The sequence below is a fragment of the Aspergillus brunneoviolaceus genome (assembly GCF_003184695.1).
Source record: "Aspergillus brunneoviolaceus CBS 621.78 unplaced genomic scaffold BO95scaffold_25, whole genome shotgun sequence".
Classification (NCBI taxonomy): domain Eukaryota; kingdom Fungi; phylum Ascomycota; class Eurotiomycetes; order Eurotiales; family Aspergillaceae; genus Aspergillus; species Aspergillus brunneoviolaceus.
Window position 1 is genome coordinate 72,677 of NW_020290755.1, and position 20,826 is coordinate 93,502.

General features: G+C 51.6%; 5 protein-coding genes across 5 annotated transcripts; 3 read left to right on the forward strand and 2 right to left on the reverse strand.

Annotated features, from left to right (window-relative positions):
* The first annotated feature begins 2,884 nt into the window (after positions 1-2,884).
* On the forward strand, positions 2,885-4,706 carry BO95DRAFT_441714 (uncharacterized protein). The gene is made up of 2 exons (XM_025586238.1): positions 2,885-3,344; positions 3,590-4,706. Exons 1-2 carry the CDS (start codon positions 3,205-3,207, stop codon positions 4,299-4,301), a joined length of 852 nt encoding a protein of 283 aa, XP_025443321.1. The 5' UTR covers positions 2,885-3,204; the 3' UTR covers positions 4,302-4,706.
* A 5,838-nt stretch (positions 4,707-10,544) lies between these two features.
* On the forward strand, positions 10,545-12,257 carry BO95DRAFT_441716 (glutamate dehydrogenase). The gene is made up of 3 exons (XM_025586239.1): positions 10,545-10,655; positions 10,730-11,292; positions 11,351-12,257. Exons 1-3 carry the CDS (start codon positions 10,610-10,612, stop codon positions 12,122-12,124), a joined length of 1,383 nt encoding a protein of 460 aa, XP_025443322.1. The 5' UTR covers positions 10,545-10,609; the 3' UTR covers positions 12,125-12,257.
* Positions 12,258-13,413: 1,156 nt separating this feature from the next.
* On the reverse strand, positions 13,414-16,671 carry BO95DRAFT_441717 (putative MFS monosaccharide transporter). The gene is made up of 5 exons (XM_025586240.1): positions 16,228-16,671; positions 16,019-16,150; positions 15,497-15,965; positions 14,215-15,439; positions 13,414-14,162 (listed from the first exon to the last, which is right to left on the reverse strand). The coding sequence occupies exons 1-5, from the start codon at positions 16,369-16,371 to the stop codon at positions 13,562-13,564; spliced, it is 2,571 nt and encodes an 856-aa protein (XP_025443323.1). The 5' UTR covers positions 16,372-16,671; the 3' UTR covers positions 13,414-13,561.
* A 591-nt stretch (positions 16,672-17,262) lies between these two features.
* Positions 17,263-19,502, forward strand: BO95DRAFT_481304 (PPN1 endopolyphosphatase family protein; the record flags this gene model as incomplete). The annotated part of the gene is made up of 4 exons (XM_025590198.1): positions 17,263-17,653; positions 17,710-17,796; positions 17,849-18,543; positions 18,689-19,502. The coding sequence occupies exons 1-4, from the start codon at positions 17,531-17,533 to the stop codon at positions 19,500-19,502; spliced, it is 1,719 nt and encodes a 572-aa protein (XP_025443324.1). The 5' UTR covers positions 17,263-17,530.
* Positions 19,503-19,717: 215 nt separating this feature from the next.
* On the reverse strand, positions 19,718-20,826 carry BO95DRAFT_441719 (RlpA-like double-psi beta-barrel domain-containing protein). Its single transcript, XM_025586241.1, has one exon. It carries the CDS (start codon positions 20,676-20,678, stop codon positions 19,875-19,877), a length of 804 nt encoding a protein of 267 aa, XP_025443325.1. The 5' UTR covers positions 20,679-20,826; the 3' UTR covers positions 19,718-19,874.

The window sequence follows — 20,826 nt, forward strand, 5'->3', positions numbered from 1 at the left end:
ATTAGATGACGCGACAAGTATTTTCGCCGATGCACTGGCGTTTCCAAGATTCAGATCTCTGCTACACAGTGTGGCAACCCCCCCCCCCCCCCCCCCAAAAAAAAAAAAAAAAAAAAAAAAAAAAAAAAAAAAAAAAAAAAAAAAAAAAGAGCAATTCATTCCCAATGCAGAAAAGGCATGAATAAAACCTACGTATGATTTCTCATGCGCAATTGGAAAGGTGGTCCTCAGCAGCGGTACGTATCTTAACTAGCGGCGGCTGGGTGAGTGGTGGGGAAGCTTAGCTCCCTTACTTTACCATGTGTTACCATGTTGTCCGCCCTGTTTAGGGGGATACTTTCTTTCCCTACAACTCCCCGGGGTTTCAACTCTTGCTATTCGATATTTTCAACATTGCTGTATCTCATCAAAGGTTGGTCATGCAACCAATAAAAAAGATTATTACAGCCATCTCGGTTTGTCCATACTTGAAAGCTCCTCTTCATGGAGTACCCGACTAAAAGGCTGTATTTGACCCCTGCAACTTCGACTTAGACAATTACAGCTGACTGGGAATGGCACGCTCAAGCATGATAGCCGCGATTATCTCAGATTGCTTGTTGTGCTTGAGAATATCTTACGAATTGCTTACAGAAGGAGGGAGGAATACCTTACTGTATGTACCCCGCCGAATACCAAATCTGGGCGCTAGCATACATTATTAGCACGGCAAAATAGATACCTGAGCTTTTTTTTTCTTTTCAGCCCCATCGATAGTACCATTTCTCACACTTATTTCCGAGTACAGCTTATCATTCGATAAGGATCGTTCGCAATGGACCAAGTCCTATAGTGGTTCAATGAAGGGGGAGGGGCTAGACGAGGCCGCCGGACTATAGGCAGTAGGTATGTCAATGCCTACTACTCAGTACTAGCAAGGAAGACTATAGAAACGCCACTTGGGCCGCATCCCTTGGTGGTAGGGATGATGCATACTATAGATTATTGGAATCGGCTTGAAACACCGCGTTTCCTCATTTAATGTTGAAGGCATGGGAAACACGCGATTGACAAATTTGACAGGAGGAATAAAGAACAATCTGTCAAATAATCTTACATTATTGCCTTTTGATTTGACCATATTGGTTCTTCATCGACCTGGAAAGCTGGAACCTGCTGTTTTCATGATTATTGACTGGGGATGTGCCGTTACCGAGCAAGGTACTTTAACTTACTGATGGAGTATTGTCCAAAACTGTGCCCCGGGCGGGAGAGACACCTTAATCTTGCCCTGATGGATAAGATGTTTGAGGCTGTCGCACCTCTTCACTCACGCTGATCCTTGGATTTCGGCCCAAGACTCAATTTCCCTGGAAGTTATGATATGGACTCGATAGTTGTCTGGTTCTCCATTCTGTCGGTTCGATCTGCATGCGACAACGAGAATTCAGTTACCCTTCCAGTCCTTGTAATGTTAATTACATGCGTTCAGTATTTGTTTCGCCCAGCTTCCTTCATAGGTATTACATATGTACTAGATAAAGTTCTATAGACGCCAATCAATGCGACAAGGTGGACCATGAACGTGGGAGACATAGAGGTCATACTGAAACAGAAACGAGAATTCGTGGGCTCAGCCAATGTAGTGTCTATTTTCTTCACTCCAGGTAGGGGGCTGAGGTGTGCAGGCCGAAGTTTCGGATGTAGGCTTCAACATAGGTAAAGGAATTTCTCTTCCTTAGTGAGTAAGTCACCATGCCGTCCGTGGTTACTAGAAAGGACTAGGATAAACATAAATGTACAGTATATTACAGACATCTACGGTAGATGCACGGATGTGTTTGATCTGGGTTCTATCCAAATCTGCATTATTTCGGGATCCACAGGCAGTAAAAGGACACGCGATGACCAACACCTTTTTTGCCATCCGCTAGAGGCTTAAAGGCTAGAGGCTCGGAGGGACTACCCAGAATCCACCGAAGGGCCGCCCTGAACCATTCGATCTGTACCTGATTCTAATGTCCAGGTTCCTTGGGATTCCATTCTCGATCACTGTGAATGATTCATTTCTTCATTCGCACCAAAGAAGAAGGGGAGGAGGGGGGCATTTAGAAAACTCTAAAAAAAAAATTCAGAGAATAGAGACCAGTCAATAACCGCAATCGATACTATGATTGAGAATCTGACTGCCGATGACAATCACTTTGATGAGGGTTCTTCCTTCCAGTTTTACCCTAAGATTTCTCAATCTGAAAGCGGCCTTGTCTTTCTACTCAGTACCGTAGGTACTGTGAGGTTAGTGCTGCTCGATACCCGCCACACTACTGATACTTAACGTTAGTGTGGCTTAGAGAGGTTACGCTATAGCTATTCAGGCACCTCGTTTGAACAAGCTACTACTAAGAGGGTTTCTATCTATCAATTCAATCTTATTACAGCCCAATGCTATTAGGCGAATTATCCTAGAACATGCAAATACCATCAGAAATTATTTGACAGCTGTGACTGGAGGCACCTCAGCGAAACACTATATCCCTTGGGTATGTACGGTACATGTGTACTAAGAGTCATTTGTACCAACACGATAATATAGTACATTTCCTTTCGTTTGACAGATGATGATGTGCAAAGAAAGGAAAGAGAAAGAACAGAGGGAATAGGAGAATTCCAGAAAGAAAAGAAGGAGTAAAGAATAGCGAGAGAAAAAGAAAATCCTTCAAAAAAAAAGCCCCCCTCCCAAACAAAAACGAAACAAAACGAACCGCCTTTAATCGGGTAGACCCGTTCCTTTCTCTGGTGCTAGTCGCACCCAGTACGGAGTAACTACCAGTACCCAAGGTCCCAAACAATATACCTGGTCTACAAAGTCCACACCTTCCAGTCCAGCTCCGCAATCTGACTCTTTCTTTCCAGTTCCTACCCTTCCGGGCCGGTTCCCTTCTTCGTAACCTTCTTTATTTTTGTCTCAAAATGAACTTTTTTTTATGTATGCTCATTTGCAGCCCCGTTCCAGTTCTTCCAATGGAGCCCATCACCTAAAGTAGAGCGTTGTACCCCCCCTCTTCCCCCTCTCTATTTCCTCCGCTGCGACTATCACCTACCTGTATTTGTTCACCAAATACCACATCTTCTCCCCGCTCTCTCCGACAAGTGTTTCTCTTGGGCTAGGGCCCATGTCATGACTTGTGTTTTCTGCTTCGATAATAGATGGATTGCGCCTAGCAGATGTCCATGGACGAATCTCATCCGGGGAGAGGCCTAGGGTTTACCATCAGGAATCTGTTTCGCTCCTCATCATTGTCCTTCCCATCTACGCGGCCACGAAGATCTCTCCTTCGAAGGGGACGCAGTGTGATTGATAGCAAGTACGCATTCGCTCGCCCTCTAGCCCTTCTACCCCTCTACTTCGGCTGTTCAGTCGTGGTTTTTCCCCGTACAATACCACTTGCTGCCTTTCGTGCTTTTCACTGAGCAGAGCCTGATTTATGCCACTTCTGTCTCAAGTGTCGAAACACCAGCCAAGACCATCAGAAAATATCGAAATGAAATAGTATTGAGGCCATGATCTTGAATGATTCGGAACTGACGCAAGTGAACATTTCCGCAGCAGAAATTCGATTGACCCCGCGAAACGTGCTTCCGCTCCTCCAATGAATGATAATCAAATCCGCGAACCAGCAGCGATGATAGGACCTGCGGAATCGTCTACAGTTGGTTGCGACATCTTCGAATGGTACCCGCGCTATCAAAATTGTCAGCGATACTTCTTGGATGATGCGCAACACAGCGTCCCTGTTCAAGCGCTTTCCGCTTTTCTGAACATTCGTCTTCCATTCCAATGGGAATCCAACCCGGTTGCAAGCTCGAGCTCGAGCTCGAGCTCGTCCACCAATCACTCTTATACCAGTACCCCTTCGGATTCATCTGGCCCGTCGACAGTGCCCCCTTCTGTCTCGCTGATTCCTTATATTCGTCGCCTAGTGGCTACTGGAATGGATTTTCCTGGGGTGCTTCAAGGATTCTTCGGGAACGAATGGGCCACTGGCATCGGCCCTCTGCACGAACAGGAGAGGCGCAATTACCTCTTCGCAGCGAAAAGTGGGGGGTGGGCAGCTGTGAAAAAGGATTACGATATTGCTCCGCTGGAGACTATCCCATTTTTACGCCCATTGCAGGGTCCGCTGGATTCAGAGATCGAGGCCGCGGAGAGGAGCTGGAGTGACTGGCTTGCCATGGAGGACTGGATGGTCGGGCCACGAGCGCCTGATGCCCTTCGCGATTCATCGTCTAACATTTCGCGAGCGCAGAGCTCACGTGGCTGAGGCTTCTATTCCCTCGATCCAAATCTTCTCTCATTTCCTTGCCTCTTCTTGCTTTATCATTTTGCATCGATCCCCCGGGTTGACTTCTACATGTTGAACAATACCCAACGACTATGGGTGACAGTACGGAGTTTGGGGACCTCATAGCGGAACCCGTTTCTATTCTTTTAATATTCTTTCTGTTCTTCGCATGCCTGCCATGAGATGACGATCATATGAGTTCTTGAGCGTGATAGACTGGCGCGGGCCCACATTTTAGTTTTGGCTTCTATTATTGACTACGGAGCGCACTCCTTTTTGCAAGGGGCTATACTTGGATATACACGACCGAGGATTTTTGAAAACAGCAGCCAATCAATGAATCATATGATAGGCGTTGGAATTTAGTATAGCATTAATGCACAGCTCTTGATTCCAAGTTGGAGATGTTGACTAACTACCACATCTCTGAATTCTAGACATTGGTAGGGCTTGTCGTCATCGCTGGAACATGCTTTACTCGAATGCGAAAAGAACCGCGCCCCCTGAGCCCCCTACTGCTGCGATCGCGGTTCACGACCCAAGAACCTGGATGGCAGGGCCAACCTGGTGAGGATCGACCTCGACAAGTGTCTCGATTGGGCACCTACCTCCGGAACGATAGAAGTCCGAAACAAGCGAGACGACCTCTAGCGAGGCTGACAGCCCAGTAGTGCGCTGTGGAACACGGCATTGGTTCGGACGGGAACAATGTACCGAGGCGACTGGCGCTCACATCACGGATCGGTTAGAATCGTCATGGGGCCAGGTGGTGAGGGGAATGTTCGTGTGCCTGCCCATTCGGAGTTTGTCTGGGTCAATCGCTCACACTGGATGAAGATTTATACTTCTGCTACAGTCCGTATTGCGTGAGACTGAGAAAGGGGGCCAGCCGTCCTGCTGAACCTCGGTTTACAGGTGTAAACACATACCTAGACAGACTACATACCATCTTTAATTCTCTCGGGTTATCTGTGAAAGGGCAAAGGCAGATACGTTTGAGATATGAGGCAATGGACCTATGCCATGCGAGTCGCACAATCCCGGTCCGCTTGGATCGATCGATTTGAATTTTTACATCTGCTGCCCGCCAGCATTCTACCAATTACCATGGGAGAGGGAGATCGGAGCCGATGGGTTGGGATGACGAACCGCGCCCCCTTCCTTCTCCACCGGTCGGAACTCGTGGATCGGATTTGTGGTTATCGATCGCGTAGGGGGAGAGGGTGAAGAGGGGGGATCTCATCTCATCCGGGTAGCGTAGGTGGTTGTTCTATTTTTTCTTTTTTCCTTTTTCTCTTTTTTTCCCCATCGGATTAGGCACAGTACATACGTAGAAGTTAGTTATTCTTGTGGTTCCTCGGTCCATTTGGTCCTTGGGGTTGTGTTGTGTCCCTGCAGGACCCAACGAAAACTGGAGGGAGACCTAGATCCGCTATGCATAAACTGCACAAAACCCAATCGAACAAGCGTGGGAACTAAAGGTAGAGAGAGTTCCTAGAACAAAAACTAGGGAGCGTGCCTTTTCTTTAGCTACTCATGTTTAAACTTCTTCTGGACTTTTTCGATGAAGATCCCGCACCAGTGACTGGCGCGCGGCTGAAGAAGCGGGGGGGGGGAGGCCACTGTTGATTATACAATATTTGTGGGCAGTCTCTTGTTTCTTCAGGCTAGCTCGGACATATCATGAAACCAGGTACGGAGGACGTAGTGGTGTTTTCAACTAGTCCAGATCTCTCCTCATGAAGGGAGGGGGTAAGGAGACCGGGACGGCAGACCAAGAAGGGGTCCAAACTGGTGGTGTTGTAACCAGTCGGTAACAGTTTCATACACTGATCACGTACCATATGTAATGGACAAGACCTTACCGAAGTATCTGGTACGTATTGGGTACTGAGTAGAACCAGCCTATCTCCCAACCGTATGTACATAGTACTGTCTGTACCTCATTCTGTCAGTCAAATAAGAATCGTTTCGCAATCCACATATCCAGTAAGATGCAGTGCTATACATTTTGAGTCCATACTGGTATAGCAACTACAGAGAAGTACCACAAGTATATACAATACCTTGTCCGGGTGCATCTGATACCCTGTACATGGGCTGATTTCACACCCATTGGCCTCACAAGCAGGGTGCTAACTCTTGACTAGGATTAACTATGGTATGTGTCTTAGATATGCAGTCGTAGATAGAACTGATCCCATGTAGCCTGTCAATTAAGAATTAGACTTTCTCTGCAGAGGAGATATCCCCCGGGCTAGCTCTTGGTGTTTCTCATTCGCTGTCAATCGTTCTACGAGTAGGGATGATTCTCCCGGGACAATACCTAGGTAGCCTTATGCCAGAAGCAAGTGCAACCATGATGAGCTCGCCGGCAATTGTGAAGCCTGAGCTTCATAATTCTAGCCCACCGGCCCCATAGTTCCAAGTTGTGGGGTGTCCAATCCGACAGATCGAGCCTACATGTATCGCCGGGCACGTGGTTTTTCTGAGCTCCAATGAATTTCCTTTAACTTGACATACTATACGGGTCTCTTTGCTGGCCTAGATGATCTAATCGTTGGGTTTAATTTACGGTGATGTCCCTTCAAGTACAGGGAGAGCCTACAACAATGCAATGGACAGTAGGAATGTATCTTGACAACCCATTATGCTAATTGTTCACACAATATGAGATTGAAATACAATATGAGATCTTGCTTGCTCTTAGTCTGATGAATGAGCTGCACCAGAAAGCCCTTCTGATCAGGGAATGAGTTCGGTGGTGGATCGTCAGCTTCGATGGGAGTAGTCCCGGAAGCCATCCTTGGGAGTGGAAGAATCGTACAGACACATGATAGTATCGACTTGAATGTCTAGATCTGACTCCAGCTGAGGAGAGCACTGTAGACAGAAGATGCTTCCAGACTCTGAAAGTTCTCTTCTTTCTAATCGTCTGGATTCCATTGAAAGATCCGCATATGGACGGATAGCTGGACTACGTAGCATATGGCGAGCCTCGATGTGCGAGAAGTGACATTACACTCGAGACATGGCTAGTATATGTCATAGTAATGGCAGATCTGGGACTGATAACTAGATTTGACATTCCGCCAATGTGCCCGCATGTCTTTCGTTGCTGCTTCCTGCTTGGCTAACACTGGCATGAAGTATGGCCTGCCCCTGTCCGTGTGTCATGTGAGGGCGGCGAGAGTATAAACCTCCCTCCTCCTTTCCCACCTGCTCGTCTCCAAACTCGCGGCGGTCAAGTATTACGTGCTGGAGTGAGCGAGCAATGAGCGCAATGGCATGTACAGGAGTGAGTGGAGCACGCTCCAGAAGCTACGCAGTTTCGATAATTAATCCAGGTTAGCGAGATCGTTTGTGTTGTAGATGCAGCTTGTTTCCAGAACCACGCTTTATGCATGCATGGACTCCTGGAGGGCCTGGGGCCCCCCGAGGTGCTAGGATGGCGGCCCGCACAGCCTATTTCGCATTCTGTTTTAACATGCAGGTATTGCCTGACCTTGGTTCATGTACTCCGCTAGCTCGCTTCGCATATGCCTGACTCGATGTACTCGGGCAGTCGGTCATTCGCAGAAGCAAATATAAAGTGTCCTCTTGTATTGTTCTCAAATTTCTGAAATGATCGTAGCGTAGGTATGCAAATGATCCCTTTGTTGTTGCTTTCCGCTCCGAGCGGGATCTCCGAGGGCATTTGTCCCCTAATGCGTCGAACGAGAACAATAGCCTAAAGAATCAGGCTGTGATGGATTGATCCTTCGAAGTCCTCAACGGGTCAGTGAAATGGGAACGCCAGGCCGATAAAGCGTGGTTCACTTGATTGGTGGTATAATCACCAGGGAGACTGATGCCGACATCGGATCCTACTTTGCCCCCGGAGGAATGCACTAACGCTAAGAAAAGTACTGCCGCTGATGGTGAGAGCGGAAAAGGACAGCAACGCATGGCTAGTGTAGTTTCCCTTGCCTACCTTACCTACTGACAAGTACCCTGTAGAGTATCTCATTGGCTAGCAGGCTATGTTAAGTAAAATGAAAAAGTAATCATGGTAGATATCGACGCGTCTTGTGGCGTTGAGCCTGATCTGATGTTCAATTCACCTACCCAATAATTGTATGGTAGAGTATGTGATCGAAGTTACACTGGTGCATAAGGTACTTTCCCCGGATCTCGCATCTTACTCCCCCCCCCCATTCTTCCCCAACAGCCAAATGGATCAAAGACAGTCGCCTCCCCCAGATAACCAAGAAAAGACCAAGTCGGGCCAGAATCCCTGTCAACAAACCCCGACCACCGACGGATGCATTAGTGGGGGAGTTTAGCGGGCAGCTTGTGATCTTAGAGGCGTTAGAGACTTAAGAGTTAAGACACCGCGTGCGCATTCCGCTCGGATGGCCGTACTCGGGCGAGTCGGCTCAGGGAAGGGAGTGGGGGAAGGATGATTAAAGAGGTTTAGTGCCAAAGTTTCTTTAGCACCTGCCAATGTTTAAGCCTGCCTGCACCGCAGATTCCCTCCCAGTCCTCGAATCCGAGCCGTGAGTGAGCAGTGAGCACAGACGGGACAGCCTTAGTGCCACCCTCTCGGGTTGCGGAACTCGGCTACTTATCTATGACAATTGCACCATGTCATTGGCTCTGATACCGTCAAGATAAGGACGGACAAGGGTCTTGGATCATGCTGATTGGCTCCGCAGTCACTGTAACTCGATTGGAATTGGTAACCTTGAACTTGCCCCGGCGCCATCACATGTGCCCCCAGGTGAAGTTTGGCCAGTCAGCCGCAACCTAAAGGTTTCCTTGCTGCTGGGGCTGGAATTTTCATCGACCATTTGTGTACAGTACAATGAACATGACACCAATGTGATGTCGATGGCTTTCGAGTGCCCTAGAAGGTAGGGATGTGCCATTCTGTTGCGTTGCCTTTTTTTAATTGGCGAAGCGGTCTATACTACTCATAGGCAGATTTGGGATTAGGCGATGGGCAGTTTACCGGTGAGACGGACAGAGCAAGGCCACAGATGGTATGATCGCCCGGTGAACCGTGTGTTATGCTTGCCCGCCTTCCCGTACCACCACCAGCCAGCGGCGGCCATCTCTTCTCCCCCCCTCCCCCCGCTGTGTCCACTGTCCACGACCCTGCTCAGCTCAGCTCACCGGGAAGCCGGAGTCTCCCGACAGTTAACGATTCATCCTGTTTTCGGAGAGAACACCCAACAACGATGTGTTTCCTAGTTCTGAGACAGGCGAATTCCAGTCTTCAGAGGGCGCACTCTACGTAGAGATGATCGGGTTGATAGTGCAGATAAGACTTTCGCTTACACGTGGGGCGCACTGCACTTGGGGGATCTGAGGATCGATTCCGAGGTCACGTGCCTTCGATAGGCCTGCAGGGAGAGGCTTGGCATGCATTTCACATCGTACAGTATATGTACATGATGGGTTGGGAAGGGGAGCAGACCAGAAGTCCACTACTACTACTTCTACTACTACTACTACTACTGAACAATAGTCAATGAACCCAAGGACAGTCCGGAGTAGACTACGTACGTTTCATCCAAAAAATCTCTTAATCCAGCTCGCTTAGAGCTTTGCATCCCGAGAGATTCCTTGCCACACGAGGATTTCCCGGGAGGACTGAAAGCGGCGAGAGGGGCGGGTTTCCGCCGATAGATAACGGGCGCAGATTCTGTGACCATAAACTATCGACTAACACTGCCCCGAACTTCGGACGCCCACCCGGCATTGCTTTGCCGTGATTAGTCCCGCTGCCGTTGACTGCCTTACTACTTTTCCTCTCCGGCGGGGACTTCCTACGTCTCGTCCGACTCCGGCTGTTACTGTACACCTTTTTGGTGTTTCTTTGATTTTCCCGTTTCCTTTTTTCTTTTCTTTCTTTTTTTTTTTTCGTTTTGCCGTCCGGACAACCCTCTTCCGCTCCGACCCAGTGGCACCCACCATCCACTGCTACCTACCATGACTGCCACCACAAACCCAGTCCGGGGTCGGGGGTAAGAGCAGGAGAGGAGGAGGGGGGGGAGGGGAGGGGGGACTGAAACGGGAAGGGAAGGGCAGAGGGGGGAAACCCGGAAGAAAAAGAGGCAATGGGAAAGATACATAAACCCATTCTCTCTCCTCCCTCATCTCTTTCTCTTTCTTTCTTCCCATCCCCATCCTCCATCTCTCTCCCAGACCAGGTCTTCAAAAGTCTTGTCGGGTATCCTTTGGGTCATTATTCTTCTTCGAACAACATCATACTAAATATTTTCTTCCCTCCCTCATTCACCATGTCCAACCTTCCCGTTGAGCCCGAGTTCGAGCAGGCCTACAAGGGTATGTTCTTCTATCAATCTAAATAGCTACCCAATTTGTTTCCACTGTACCTAACAATTTCCCCCCTTCAACAGAGCTTGCCTCGACCCTCGAGAACTCCACTCTTTTCCAGAAGAACCCCGAATACCGCAAGGCTCTGGCTGTCGTCTCCGTCCCCGAGCGCGTCATCCAGTTCCGTGTCGTCTGGGAGGATGACCAGGGCCAGGTCCAGGTCAACCGCGGTTTCCGTGTCCAGTTCAACTCCGCCCTCGGCCCCTACAAGGGTGGTCTCCGCTTCCACCCCACTGTCAACCTCTCCATCCTCAAGTTCTTGGGTTTCGAGCAGATCTTCAAGAACGCCTTGACTGGTCTGAGCATGGGTGGTGGTAAGGGTGGTTCTGACTTCGACCCCAAGGGCAAGTCCGACAACGAGATCCGCCGCTTCTGCGTTTCTTTCATGACTGAGCTCGCCAAGCACATCGGTGCCGACACTGATGTCCCCGCTGGTGATATCGGTGTCACTGGTCGTGAGATTGGTTTCCTCTTCGGCCAGTACCGCAAGATCCGCAACCAGTGGGAGGGTGTCCTCACTGGTAAGGGCCTCACCTGGGGTGGTTCCTTGATCCGCCCCGAGGCTACCGGTTACGGTGTTGTCTACGTATGTTATCCTTCTGTTTCTGGCATCACAGGCGCATTGTGCTAACAGGTCATCGCAGTACGTTGAGCACATGATCCAGCACGCCACCAACGGCGCCGAGTCCTTCTCCGGCAAGCGCGTCGCCATCTCTGGTTCCGGTAACGTCGCCCAGTACGCCGCTCTCAAGGTCATTGAGCTCGGTGGTTCCGTTGTTTCCCTGAGCGACAGCCAGGGCTCCCTCATCGTTGTCAACGACTCCAGCTTCACCCCCGAGGAGATCGCTTTGATTGCCGACCTCAAGGTCGCCCGCAAGCAGCTCGCCTCTATCGTTTCCGAGGGTGTCTTCGCCGACTCCGCCAAGTTCAAGTACATTGCTGGTGCTCGTCCCTGGAAGCACGTTGGCAAGGTCGACGTTGCCCTTCCCTCTGCTACCCAGAACGAGGTTTCCGGCGAGGAGGCGCAGGCGCTGATCGATGCTGGAGCCAAGTTCATCGCTGAGGGTTCCAACATGGGCTGCACCCAGGAGGCCATCGACACCTTCGAGGCCCACCGTCAGGCCAACGCCGGCAAGGCTGCCATCTGGTACGCCCCCGGTAAGGCCGCTAACGCCGGTGGTGTCGCCGTCTCCGGTCTCGAGATGGCTCAGAACTCTGCCCGCCTCAGCTGGACCTCTGAGGAGGTTGATGCCCGTCTCAAGGACATCATGCGCTCCTGCTTCAAGAACGGTCTCGAGACCGCTATCGAGTACGCCACCCCTGCTGAGGGTGTCCTGCCTTCCCTGGTCACCGGTTCCAACATCGCTGGTTTCACCAAGGTTGCTGCTGCCATGAAGGACCAGGGTGACTGGTGGTAAATGCTTCGCATCGTCGGTGAGATGGTGCTATGATGATGACTTTTCTTCTTCTCCCGTTTTGTTTCAGCGCATGGATAGAGGCGCCGGTTGCTTTACTTCATAGTACATATTTACTATACCTTTTTCACAATCATGAATCATGAATGTCAAATCAATGGTCATTGCTATGCGTAATCACTAGTCCTCGCATCTAGTTCCATGGATACTCATGTAAGCCCGTCGCAACATAGATCTTAAATGGTAGTCCCACATTCCAGGAATAAGCTTTCGATCGGGTCTTGGCTTGGAGATATGCTGACAAGAACAAATCTAACTTACTGACGAGGTACGCCTAGGACTCGAAGGGCTTTCCGCCTTCCTGCTCAGGCCGGTAGGAAGTCCTTCCATTCATCTGTCCTCCTTGTCAACTATTCATCTCTCGAATGATCAAGGAATCCAGACATCCAGACATCTTACTCCGTATCGATCAACTCACCCCCACCGCTTGAGTAGTGCTCACTACGCATATGCAGAAGATGATAATGATATTTCCCTCTAGATACCCACCCACGAGCTGAGAACATACTACATCTGCAAGTTTCACCAAGCCGAGTCAAAACCCGATATCACATAGATAATATGGACGTAGATACGAGCTCTCGTTGTATTGCAAACCTGCATCGGGCTCTTTCACTGCACTGCATTATTGTTGGGCGCCTCAAATCTATCTGCTTCTGCTTAGAAACCCGGTCCCCGGAACCTCGCGAGGATAGTACGTTTGTTGCACCTGACCTAACCTAGTACCCGACAAGTTGACTGGGTAGTGCTTTGGATACAGGGTGGAACGGGGTATGGTATCACTGTACGTTACAAGTGGTGCATTACGGGACGTTACCATGAGCTATAATACCACGGTGCAGATTCAAGTACGGGTAACTTACCTCACCCCAAGAGTTATTGAAGTGCCATGGCATTTGCGACTAGGATTCCCGCACGCACAGCCACTGCCTGGACTAGCCACAGGCCTGGTGACAAGACATTGACAGACCCACCCTGGGTTGTCCGTACCTGACTGTACGTCTTAGATCTCAATTGTTGAGTCGAGCAGCATGAGACAGTTGGGGACACTATTACAGTAAACAATATGTTCAACCATGAAGTCTTCGAACTCTATATGGATAGACTGTTCGACTCTATCAGGGTACTTTGATTCGTAACCCTACTTCGCTGTACACAATCGTCGACAATTGTCATCCGTAGTATAACTATATGCTGTAGCGAGCGACTCAAATGACGCTTCGAACTGATGTCAACGCTACCACGGTGCGACGCTGTCGATTTGTCATTCCAAATGCTAATGCAACCTGACGCCATGCTAAATCCAGGATCAAACAAAATATTAAACAATGTATGGGTATCACAAGGCATATCCCCAAGGAGAGAAAACAAAAAAGCCAATCACTCCGTCAGTTGCACGGTCGGTAGCGGATCCAAGAGCACACTGCGCCGTCGCGACAGCACTCCACCCACAGACGGATTGTCCTTGGCACGCGGCACGCCGCGGCTACGGCGGCGAGGATGTCGCAGATGTTCGTTGGGCACCGGATCCACCTGCTTCTTGGCCGCCGGTACGAGGTTCAAATAGATTGGGAATATGGCGCCCGCGGCGGAGACCGCCACGAGAACGCTATACGAGTAGGGTACGCCGCCTACCAGTTGCGCTGCGTACTGCGCAAACGGGAAGATACCACCTCCCCCTCCGATGGCCATTGTCAGCAAACAGCCGGCTGTCTTGGTATGCCGTCCCGTGCCCCGCAAAGCGATGGCAAAACTGATACTAAAGGCACCGCTTTCGAACAGATATACAAGCTCCGCCATTGTCACCGCCGTGAGGCCGGTAGTATGCATGCATAGCGCGGCGCACACGATCATGCCAATGTAGGACAACAGCAGAATCCAGCGTGGCTTCAGAAACCATTGCAGAAGAGCGGCTAAGAAACGCCCTACTGCAAAGACTGTGTGCCCAATGGTCAAGAATTCGAAGGGGCTTAAGGAAGCGCTGTACCCACTTTAATGAAATGAGCAAAAGGAGATCAGGATAGGAAACTCACTTTGGATGAACCTCCTCGACAAAACGCGCAAAGCTCATGGACAAGACTTCTTGGCCCGCGACATACATGAACACGGACCATATACCCAGGCCCAGTGTGACCCAAACCACCGGCAACCCCGCCACACGAGCACGATTGTCGGATCGCCGACGGTTTGCCAACTCTTCCAAATCAGCATCGGAAGCCTCCGGAACAGGCAGGTAGTAGAAGACGAGGGCCAGGATCACGTCGAATAGAGCGATGCCAAGGTAGGTCCACTGGACGTCTACCAAGGAGGATACATCAGTAACCTTTTTAAACAGAACCTTTTTCGCCAGAAGCTGCGAAACAACACTGCCAACAGCCTGGACACCCTGTGAGATGTTGAGACGAATCTCGGAGTTTTCGAGCGGACCGCATAGAGCAATGAACGGGTTGCCGGCTGTCTCAAGCACGGCCAAGCCGAACCCGACAATAAAGTTGGACACAGCGAACGCTGAATAAGAAGTCAACACAGCGGAGGGCCAGAAGATGAGGGAGCCGCATGCGTAGATGCAGAGGCCCGTTATGAATGAAGCCTTGAAGCCCCAATGTTTGAGCACCGGACGGCCCACAAGCGGTGGGCCCAACAGATACCCACCGTAGTAGGTCGCGTGCAAGCCGTATGACCGATATACACCAAGATGTAGGATTTTCTTGAATTGCTCATTCAGCATGTCGAGCAATCCATAAGCAAAGCCCCAAAGGAAGAACAAAACAGTGGTGAACGCGATCGGTGTGATGGACTCCTTGTTGCTCAGCTTGAGCATGTTCGCGGGCTGTTTCATATTGACGAAGTCGAAGAAGGTGATACTGGGCGGGTAGGAGGAATTAGTCACTGTGTTCGTGCGCTGCTCCACGTCGGTCGCTTCCGCGCCTGGTTGGGGCGGCGGGGCGGCCAGAAACTCCGTCAGATCGACGCGTGCGTCGCTGCCAGCCTGACTGCTCCGACTCTCCGACTGGGTGGGTTTAGGGTTTGGGGTTCCATTTGACGGGGCAGGTCGGGGCACAGAGTCCCCGACTGCAATGGGCGCCAGCGCCTGTAGCGGTTGGGTGCCAGGCGAAGAGGCCTGATAACTTTCGTCGGTGTCGCGAATGAGCTTGGGAAGCAATCGGGCGACGAGCGGCTTGAGGCTAGGAACGCAGGCGCATATAATGGACACATTGACTTCGATGACGGACCACATGAAGGAGAATGCCGCGTACCCTAAAGCTTGAAGTTAGAGGTAGACGAAGATGCAACCACGGGGCACAGTTGACTAACAGCTCAAATCGTCGCCGGGGGTACCCTGGAGGTGAACTTCTTTGAGGGCGATCTGACGGGAAGTCGCAGCATCTTGAATGTAAGCGATCCGAATGACATCAACCACGGCGACAAAAAATCCAAAACTGAATGTGATGACGATAATGATTTTTTGCTTGCGCGGCAGGCGCATTCGCGTGAGAATGGGATTCGGTAGGCAGAGGATTGCCAGGTCGGTAATGATGTTGACTGGGGAGGAGGACAGATAGAGGGTGAGGATGTCAATGCACTTGGCGCCGTCGGGCAAGGGGTATGCGACAGCAGCACTGACTGGACGACACTGGAAGACGTTGACAAGGGTGAGGGCCAGGCCAGCGGCATTGACGACGAAGAGGGTGACGTAGGTGGCCCAGCGGAAGATCTTTTCGCCCTGTGTAAGGGTCAGGTAGAAAACAAGGATGGAAGTTTTGATGGCCATCAAGGTTGGGTTCTGAGTCGTCCGTGAGCCGAGCGCAGAGAGCAGAAGCGGAGCGGAGGACTCACGTAAAGGACGGTAAAGGCGTAATCGGCGCGATTGAGGCCGGGCCGTTGCTCGGGGCGAATATTGACATCGTGAAGTCCGAGGCCTTGGTGGGTAGCATAGAAGAGGGAGAAGGAGAAGCCGAAATCAAGGACCTGGAGGGTGTTCGGGGAGTATGGTCAGTTCGCTTATCGCCCAGTATGGAGAAAATCGATATGGTGGATAGATATACCCAGGCCAAAAGCATAAAATAGTCATGCAGGGCAATTTTGCGAACTATAAAAAGGCGAGAGACGAAGCGCAAGGCAACAAAAACCGTGGCGACAATAAAGAAGACAATTGAGACGGTTAAAACAGTCGGTCGTTGGTCTTCCATCACGGAGAGAGAAGAGGGGGAGAGCGGAGGAGAGCGAACTCGGAGGGAGCGGAAGGGTCGGTTAGAGGCGGGGAGGAGGAGAAGAAGAAGAAGAAGGAGGAGGGGAGGGAGGCAGGCCCATGATTGACTTCGCTCGACGGATTCACGGCATGGAGGCAGATAGATCTGTACATATGAGATATCAAGACAAGTAGATGTGTTGAAAAGAGAGTGTGGGTGGTAAAGGAGAAGGAAAAGGTTGAGGGGATGAAGCGGAGAAAAGGAAGAGGAGAAAGATTTGGAGAGGAAAAGAAGGCAGGCAGGAAAGCAAGTAAGCAGGAAAGAGGAAAGTAGACGAGAGGGAAAAAGAGGGAAAAAGGATGGAATTTCCAAGTTCCAACCACGCAACTTGGAAGGCTTACTCGACAATTTAATTTAAAAAAAAAATACGGAAGAAAAAATAAAATAAATATGGCAAATTAAGTAAGCTAAAGCAATCGCACTGAATATTGATCGACAGTCACTCTTCCAAGTAAAAGGAGTTATTTCACTACAGAGTACGGAGTAGCAAGACCAACAATTGATTGATGGAGGGATGGGGATGGACAGTAGAAATTGGTAAGGATGAGAGAGAAGAAGGAGAGAGAACGACGTAGCGGTTATGTTATTTCTCTTCACCCCCTCGCGTGGCATCTCTTACATAGACGGACCCGTTAGTTATCATTATCCGCAGTAGGAATTTGTTCCTGGGCGATCGACTCTTTAATGTTTAATAGTACGGTGTGACAGATTATCTGCATGGGGATCCTCATTTGGTCTCCAGATTGATTTGTGCACTATACTACTTCAGTCCTCTTGTTGAATGGGGGCCATTGCTTGATTTGTTTAGCGAGGTCTTTTATCCCCCGCAATCTTTGCTGCCATCGGATGACAAGTTGACAACTTCTACAGCCCTAACCTAACCACCGCTGATAATGCTCTCCTCATCAACCAGGATCTTCCGCTTCGGTGGTCTTGTTGCTATCACATGGTCCCATAGCCTCTCTAATGGATTAAAGCAGCCAATTCGACCCGAAGCTCGGGGCATATGAACACTCCTGCACAAACAACTCTTGTATAAAGAACCGACCTTGGGTCTTCAATCTCCCTTTCCAGATAACGGCTCAGCCCTCTCTTCGCTATGAACACTGCGATAATCCTTGTGACCCTACTGACGGCTCTAGCTGTCTGTCAGGATCACGATTACTGGGTTGACCGAGTCTGGGGGGAGCTGCAGCAGGCTGTGACGTGTGCAACCTGCGAGGTGAGCGGAACGCTAGCCGAGATGACTGACTGGCCACGGGTTGATATTGGTTGCAGATCCTGTTAGGCACATTGAGGGCCGTGGCGCATCAGGGCCCGGATGTTCTGAGAGCAGTCTTGAAGGAGCTGTGCACGCAGGCCAAGGTTAGATCGATCATCTCTTTGTCTTGTTGTCACTCTAAATCGCCGAGTCCAGATTGCCGATGCCGATGTGTGCCAGGGCACCGCGGCCGCCCAAGCGCCCAGCGTCTTTTACATCCTCGAACAGCTGCAGATTGGATCGGTGACCAGTCGGTTGATGTGCGCCAGCTTGGGTCGCTTGTGTCCGTGGTCTGAGATCGAGTTCAATTTGACTCTGCCACCCGAGCCGTCGAGCCAGCCCATCACGAGGAGCGTCAACGATAATACAAGGGATGGCGAAAATCGAACCGTCCGCGTGGTCCATCTCAGCGACACGCACGTTGACCGCTTCTACACGGCGGGAGCCAGCTATGCCTGCTCGAAACCCATGTGCTGCCGGCCTTGTACAGCGGCCGATGCGCCCAACAGCACGCTCTTCCCCTGCGGTGACTGGGGCAATCCCCGGTGCGATCCTCCCATTCGCCTCCTGATTGACAGTCTATTACCCGTCCTGCAGGGCCTTCAGCCTCCGCTGGCCTTCACGTTATTCACCGGAGACGTCGTCCCCCACGATTTCTGGCTCACCAGTCGAGCCTCCGTCGAAGCCGACTACAACACCACGTATACCGCCCTGCAGCCCCTCACCCGCCAGGGACCCGTCTATCTCGCCATCGGCAACCACGACACCTCTCCGATCAACATCTACCCAGTCTCTCCCACGCCATCCTCGAATCTGACGCCGCAATGGGCCTACGACCTCTTCGCCTACTGGTCGAACCGCCTCTCCCTCCAACCGAGCCTACCATCACCAGTGCCCCAACCCAGGAACCACGGCAACTACAGCATCCTGCACCAGCACCACCAAACCAAACCCCCCCAAAACGTCCCCACCACTCAAGATAATCTCTCTCAACAGCCTCCTCTACTACCGCATCAACATTCTCAGCTACACGACCCCCCCAACCCCGGACCCCCTCTCCCAATTCGCATGGCTCACCACCGAGCTCCACCAGGCCGAACGCCACCACCAGCGCGTCTGGCTCCTCACGCACGTGCCCCCGGGCAACTCCCACATGCTGCCTTGCTACGCCCACGCCCTGAAACGGATCATCGAGCGCTTCCGCGCCACCATCGCCGCCATCTTCTCCGGACACCGTCATCTGGATCTCTTCCAGGTGTACTACCGTCCCCTTAGCCCCAACAATGCCTCAACCATGCGCAGCAGTCGAATGATCCACAATACCAGCCGCAAAGCCGTAGCCATCAACTACATCACCCCCAGCCTCACGTCCGAGCGCGGCCGCCCGGCCTTCCGGATCTACGACGTCGATCCCGCTACCTGGGCGGTGGTGGATTATACGGTCTACGTGGCGGACTACGAACCCTGGGGGGCCGGGGCTGCCTCGTCTGCCGGACTGTCCCATGGACACGCTGCTGATGGACATCACCACCCAGCCCATGGGGCCGCAAAGCTGACGTGGAAGAAGTACTACTCGGCGCGCGAGGCCTACGGGACGCGCACGGAGGAGGACGGGAATGAGACGCTGTTCGAGGAGTGGTGGGCGCGACGCACGCGGGGCAGCTGGGTGACGCCGTGTCGCGGGGTATGTCGGCGGCGGGAAATCTGCTACATGAGGGGTGGGCCGGACGACGGCGAGGGCGAGGGCTGGGAGGGCTGTCCGGGGAGTGTTCTCACCACGCGCGGTCGGCACGGGCATGGCGTTGCCTGAATGGGGCGGTGGATGATGGAGTAGGTACCGAAAGTTTTCGTGATCGTGCAAGGGTGGACTACTACACACGGTGGGAGGGGCATGGTAGAGTGAGGAGTGGATCGACTTGCCTGGAGGAAGTCCTACTGGTAACTTACCGCCCACTTTTTCCAGTTCCTCGCTTTACTTAATCCCAGCTACTTGCTTTACTTGATTCCAAAGATAGGATGAAGAAAGAATGCAATCTATTCAGACCATCGCGCCGCGACGGGTTCGTTCCATTCTCCCATGTATTTCAACAAAAAGGTATGCACACGGAAAAAGAAAATAAAAAAAAACTGGCAGCAGGGTAATCATTCTATCCGTAAATCACATTTCCTTCACTTCACACATCTACTGGATGTACCAGTCGACACCGCTGACACGGCCGGCACCCAGTTCGGCCAACTCGAGGAACAGCGACGAGGACAGATCGATGGAACCCTCGGTACAACCCATGCAGGTGTCGACGATGGTACCGGTGGCGGTCTTGCCGCCGTAGTTGATGGTCACCGTCTTGCCACAGTAGCTCTTCTGCATGATGGTGTGGGACAGGGCCAGGACGTGCTCGCTGTCGGTGTTGGTCTCACCGCAGGATCCCAGACCGACCTCGTAATAGGTGATGTCTCCGCTGCAGGGCGAGGACTCGGAGCAGACGCCAGAGGAGCTCGAGCCGGAGGAGCTAGCGCTGGTGGTAGCGGCGGCAGCAGCGGTGGTGGAGGTAGAAGAAGAAGAGGTGGTGGTGGTGGTCCAGGCCGAGGTCGTGGAAGTGGTGGAGGAAGTGGTGGTGGCGTGCCACTGCTCAGTGGTCGAAGTCGCGACGCTGGTGGTCCACTGCGGAACCTCGGGGGTCCAGGTGAAAGAGGGCACGGCGGGGGCGGTCCAGATGGGCTGTTCCCATCCAGCAGTCGTGGAAGTAGCGTGGGAGCTGTGGTGGGAGCTGTGGTGCGCCTGGGTGTGATCGGCGACCTTGTTCACAGCGTCGTTGGTGGCAGTAGGCTCGACAGTGACGGTGGTGGTCACGTCGACGGTGGTCCAGACAACAGAGGTGACGGTCTCGATCTCAACAACTTGGTCGCGCTTGTCGACGGGGGCGGCCGAGGCGAAAGCCGCAAGCAGGGAGCCAACGAGGGCAAGAGACTTGGTGATGGGAGCCATTGCTTTTTGAATCGTGGAGTTTGACGAGGGATATCGGGTTGATTTTTTTGAGTCTAGAAAGCGGGTTGCTTGCTTGCTTGCTTGCTTGAGGGGATGTCTATCTAGACGAAGGACTGGCTGGCTCTGGTCGACAGAGGAATTGGAGGAG